Here is a 6,033-nt window from a genome sequence, read left to right as displayed (position 1 = left end):
TGCATATTTTTGCTTATAACTTCTGAATGGTTTGGCCAAAAGTCACAAAACAGGTCTCTTTAGATTCGGCGCATCATGCCGAGTCGAACCATACCAAATTTTTCCATGTCAGCCATTTTGGGCGTCGGCCATTTTGAATTTCGTCAAAAAATTCAATATTTTAAGAACGCTTAGACTTTGTTATTACGAAAATCGGTATGCATCTTCGGCACCGTGCCCTGATGGTACTCAAAGTTTGGGCAAAAATAAAGCAATTTATAAAAATGCTAATAACTTTTGCATACATCATCATATTGTAAAGAGACTGATGTTGCTAGATTCCTTGGAATGTGCCAAAAACATCGATACCAATTATGCCATAATTGGCTGAACTTCCTGTCAGCCATTTTGGTTCATGTTGAAAACCTACTTTTTCGAACTCCTCCTAGACCGTTAGTCCAATTCTCACCAAATTTGACTCGGATCATCTTCAGACCAAGCTGGCAAAAAGTTATGGATTTTGTGTCGATATACGAAACGGTTTTCGTTTAGCGCATCAACGAATTTGCTGGAAAGATGCCAAAATGCATCTGAGGCTGTATCTCTGCAAAGCTTTGACATATTTGCACCAAGCTTTGTTTGTGCCATTGTCACCTCACACTGACCACGCCACATCAATTTGGTAACAGCGCCACCTATTGGTCAAGAGTAATAAACCATTGATTTATTATTAATTATGAAATTTCCAAAAATGCTAATAACTTTTAATTGCATTAGCCTATTGCAATGAAACTGGTCTCAAAATATTCCGTGGCTTATGTCGACAACATAGATACCAAATATGCCAGAGTATGCTGAACTTCCTGTCCGCCATTTTGATTAATGTTGAAAACCTACTTTTTTTAACTCCTCATCACTCGTTTTTCCGATTTTCACCAAAATCGAGTCAGATGATCTTCAGACTGTGCTGACAAAATGTTATGGATTTCGTGTCGATAAACGAAACCGTTTTAGCACAGCACCACTACAAATTTTAGGCATAGTGCCAAACTGCATCTGAGGCTGTATCTCTGCAAATATTTGACATATTGACACCAAACTTTGTAAGTGCATTTGTCACCTCACACTGACCATGCCACATTAATTTGGTAACAGCGCCACCTATTGGTCAAAAGTAATAAACCATTCATTAACCATTAATTATGAATTGTCCATAAATTCTAATAACTTTTCATTAAATTAGTCTATTGTAATTAAACTGGTCTCAAAATGCTCCATGTGTTATGCCGAGAACATGGATACCAATTTTGCTACAGTCGGCCGAACTTCCTGTCCGCCATTTTGATTTATGTTGAAAACTTACTTTTTCAAACTCCTCCTAGAACGTTGGTCTGATTTTCATCAAAATCGAGTCAGATCATCTTCAGACTGTGCTGACAAAAATGTATGGATTTTGTGTTGATACATTTTTGTATAGCGCCGCAAAAAATTTAAGGCATGATGCCAAACTGCATCTGAGGCTGTATCTCCTCGAAGCTTTGACATACTAACACCAAACTCTGTGTGTGCCATTGTCAACTCACACAGAACACACCACATCGATTTGATAACAGCGCCACCTATTGGTCAAAAGTGATAATTCCTTAAGGCATATTTCTAGTGGTTGTATTTATGATTTTTCATAAAAATAAATTTTTCAGCCATTTCAACTACATTCATTCTAAAACATCTTTAATTGCTCATTGTTGCAGTTGGTCTGATGCTACATGCCATGTTTAGCTCCTCATTTTGCCTCTGGAGTGCTTGGCCCCGCAATTGCTGCTTGCAGCTATATTTTTTAAATGTGATTGTTGGTACATTTTACCAGTTTTTACCATACTTTCAAAACAAAAATTAAAATAGGAAAAATATGCATGGCTGTATTAGATCAAAAGGGTGCTTCTACTAAATACTGAGCATTTTTCAGTTTTTCTTTTTTAATAAATCTGCAAAGATGTCAACAATTCTGTGTTTTTCTGTCAATATGGGGTGCTGTGTGTACATTAATGAGGAAAAAAAATTAACTTAAATGATATTAGCAAATGGCTGCAATATAACAAAGAGTGAAAAATTTAAGGGGGTCTGAATACTTTCCGTACCCACTGTATATATATATATATATATATATAATTTATTTATTTTTTGTTACATTTCAATCAGAATATTTTATAATGGAGAAACTCTGATAAAACTACAATTATTACTCATTTTATATCCATATTCCTCATCTTTAACAACTTAAGAAGTCTGTGGTTAGATTAAGAATGGGACATTAAGACATTAAGACTATAAGCATCATGCTGCTTTATTGTAAAAGCAATAACTGTGAACATGCAAATGCAGCAATAGTCTGCATGCATGTGCACTATAGCTAGCTAATAGTTAACGGTGTTCTTGTTTCAGTGGTAAATAATGTTTTTAAATAATGTTTTTTTTTCTTAATCTGATACTGTACCTCAGATTTGAGTTCACCTAACGCATTGGGTTTTACAATGTACTCAGTTTTATTTGTAATGCTACTAAATGTTATTATTCACATTTACTCAAATGTTGTACTTACATTACTCAATTCTTAAGGTGCATTTCAATGCTTTCACAGCTTTAAAATGTACCTAATATTTTAAGTGTGAACAGAGTTTTCCGAGTGGTTCTGACCTTTTCTCTTGGGGCTCAGGCTCTCTTGAGGTGGAGGCACTGGTGGAGGAGGGAGGCTCGTGTCTGACGGACGGCCGCTCATATGAGCTTTAGAGAGAAGACAAGCGTGAAAAGTATGACCTGAGGAAAAACCAACTCAGAGTTGTTCAGATTCAGTGATGTGTGTGATTGATATCAGGTCCAGACGTACCTTGTATGAGGGCGGCGATCTGTCGGCTCTTTTGAGAGGGCATGTCTCTAACAGTGTCCAGCGCTGTTAGACTCTTACTGTCCACGATATTCACATCAATACCTGAGAAACATTCACACAGAGCGTTCTGGGTACAATTTCAGTAGTTTTTTTTTTTTTATGGTATATCAAAAAGGGTATTTTTTTTAAATGTGATTGTTGGTACATTTTACCAGTTTTTACCATACTTTCAAAACAAAAATTAAAATAGGAAAAATATGCAATATATGAAAATAATTGAAGACAAAATGTGTTTTACTGAGAAAAAACAAGATTTGTTTTTTAAAAAGCCTTTTTCGAAAAGGTACATCTGGAAAAAGGGGGGTCGTCTTATATTCGGGCCAATACGGTACATATTTTGGAGGGTGACAAGAAATTATAGTTGAGAAAAAAAAAGCAGAATGGAATCAGAACACGTCACTAGCTGGACTCAAACCCTTTCTGCATGTTGGCATTTGCTATTAAGACACATGATCTCACTACATTGCATGTTTAATTCAGTATCCAGAAATCTCATAAAAAATACAGCTATTTTAAATTTTCTATGCAATTTTGTGTAAAACCAACTTAACTCATAGCAGTCTAATCAAATAATGAGAAAAATATTTAAATCTTCTAAATAATTAATATTACTTCTGTTTCATTCATCACATTTTATGCATAGAAATCTATGCCCTGTACAGAGTATACATACTACATATTGCAGTAAAAGTAAAAGTATAGAACGCTTTTGCAAAACAATATACAAATTTTCAAACAAATCGGACTTCATCATTCAGAGACTTTGTAAATATCACAATAATAATAATAAAAAAAACTATACTCTACTATGCAAAATCTCTTAAGTGACTGTTTGAGTTGGCCATACTAAAATAAATGCTTAAAAATCCAATAATTAATTTTGTCGTCTATTATTGAAGTTTAGTTTATTTCATGAAAAGCAATTAGCATTTGACTAACAAATTAAACTTATTTCATTGAGTGGAGTTTTTCGAGTGTTTCTCTGACCTTTTCTCTTGGGGCTCAGGCTCTCTTGAGGTGGAGGCACTGGTGGAGGAGGGAGGCTCGTGTCTGACGGACGGCCGCTCATATGAGCTTTAGAGAGAAGACAAGCGTGAAAAGTATGACCTGAGGAAAAACCAACTCAGAGTTGTTCAGATTCAGTGATGTGTGTGATTGATATCAGGTCCAGACGTACCTTGTATGAGGGCGGCGATCTGTCGGCTCTTTTGAGAGGGCATGTCTCTAACAGTGTCCAGCGCTGTTAGACTCTTACTGTCCACGATATTCACATCAATACCTGAGAAACATTCACACAGAGCGTTCTGGGTACAATTTCAGTAGTCAAACCATTAGTAATTTCTGCATTTGAGTTTATTTTTTTACCTGCGTTGAGTAGTTTTTGTACTACTTCCGTCTTTCCAAATAGAGCTGCTTCATGAAGGGCACTGCCTTTCTCTGTCTGTTAACAAATAAAACATTCATCAGAAGATACACAGGCACATACAGCGACCCCGAAACATTTTAGACACTTAAGATAAAAGTTGTGAAGGTTGGAATGTCTTGTACGTTGTGTTTTAGGTCAGTTGACGGCAATAACTGAGGCATATCAGAACCCAACGGAGATGAGGCACAGACCAGACAAACTCATTTTCACACTGCAGCGGCTTTCTCCGCGTGTTAGCAGACAAACCAGACTATGTCAATGTGGGTCGCTGCTCTGAGGACGTACTGAGTGAGAGACAGATGGCAGGTTGTTACTGTTAAGCGTGCGAGCAGGTTTCTCAGGTAGAGACGGGAGTGACCTGGCAACGTGCTAAAGAGCAGTTACTTTAAATCACGGCGAGAAACTGAGTGAGAACTGTGAGATCAAACCACCTGCACTGATACACGCTTGAACTCTTTCAAGTCAAAATTAAACAGTATTCAAACCCATTTTGATTGTATAATTTGATATCCATTGTTTTTTTTTTAAAGAAATTAATACTTTTATTGAGCAGGGATGCATTACGTTGATCAAAAGTGACAGTAAAGACTTTTATAATGTTACAAAAGATTTCTATTTTTAAAGAATGCTGTGCTTTTGAATTTTCTATTCATCATCCTGAAAAAAATGTATCAGTTTCCACAAAAATATGAAGCAGCACAACTGCTTTTTAACATTAATAATAATAATTTGAGCAGCAAATCAGCATATTAGAATGATTTCTGATGGATCATGTGACACTGAAGACTGGAGTAATGATGCTGAAACATCACAGGAATTAATTACATTTTAAAATACATATTTAAAATAGAAAGCACTTATATTAAATTGTAAAAATATTTTACAATATTACTGTTTTTACTGTATTTTTGATCAAATAAACGCAGCCTTTGCTGAACATAAGAGACTTTTCAAAACATTCAAAAATCTGACCAATATTTTGCTGAGTGAAACAGGGGGGGAAAAAAGTAGGGCAGGGCCATTGACATTATAACAGATGCTAAAATTACACAAAGGAAGTCATAATATGAAGTAATACACATAACTGCCAAGCATATATATATATTTTTGTTTTCTCATAAGTGAAAACGCAGTGCTACAATTACAGCCAATCAGAACACACTGGATGATTAAAATGTGAAGCAGAATTTTTAACCTTTTAAAAAAAAAACTGAATTTTTTGCTGTGGGCGGAGCTAACCAACATAATATGACAAAAACTTGAAACCAAGACTATAACTGCGTCCCAAATGACACACTATGCACTTATACACTATGCAATCAACCATGTAGTGTATGATTTATATAAGGTTATTTTGTCATTCATAAACAATATATGATAGCCCCTCCCCCTTCGCGACGTAATTAAAGGGGTAATATGATGCGATTTAAATTTTTCCTTTCTCTTTGAAGTGTTACAAGCTCTTGGTGCATAAAGAAGATCTGTAAAGTTGCAAAGACTAAAGTCTCAAATCCAAAGAGATGTTCTTTATAAAAGTTAAGAGGTAACCACGCCTACCTAAAACACCTCGTTCTAACACGCCCCCACATGTCTACGTCACTATGTGGGAAGATTTGCATAACGCCGCCCAAATGTTCACGCAAAGAAAGAAGGCGTAACTTATATTCTCGCTGTAGTATTGTTG

The 6,033-nt window shown here is 35.7% G+C and overlaps 1 protein-coding gene across 1 annotated transcript in view; it reads right to left on the bottom strand.

Moving 5' to 3' along the window:
• anks1aa (ankyrin repeat and sterile alpha motif domain containing 1Aa) overlaps window positions 1-6,033 on the bottom strand; it is a 114,890-nt gene that overhangs the window by 63,618 nt on the left and 45,239 nt on the right. Inside the window, exons 6-8 of the mRNA XM_016513676.1 lie at window positions 4,289-4,364; window positions 4,101-4,202; window positions 3,911-3,997 (exon numbers count right to left, since the gene is read on the bottom strand). Coding sequence (XP_016369162.1) covers window positions 3,911-3,997; window positions 4,101-4,202; window positions 4,289-4,364 — 265 coding nt within the window. The remainder of the gene's footprint in view (window positions 1-3,910; window positions 3,998-4,100; window positions 4,203-4,288; window positions 4,365-6,033) is intronic.

Source organism: Sinocyclocheilus rhinocerous, unplaced genomic scaffold (assembly GCF_001515625.1).
Source record: "Sinocyclocheilus rhinocerous isolate Xijiao unplaced genomic scaffold, SAMN03320098_v1.1 scaffold776, whole genome shotgun sequence".
In the NCBI taxonomy this organism is placed as follows: Eukaryota; Metazoa; Chordata; class Actinopteri; order Cypriniformes; family Cyprinidae; genus Sinocyclocheilus; species Sinocyclocheilus rhinocerous.
Note: the sequence above shows the minus strand (reverse complement) of the source record. Positions and strands in the feature narration are given on the sequence as shown.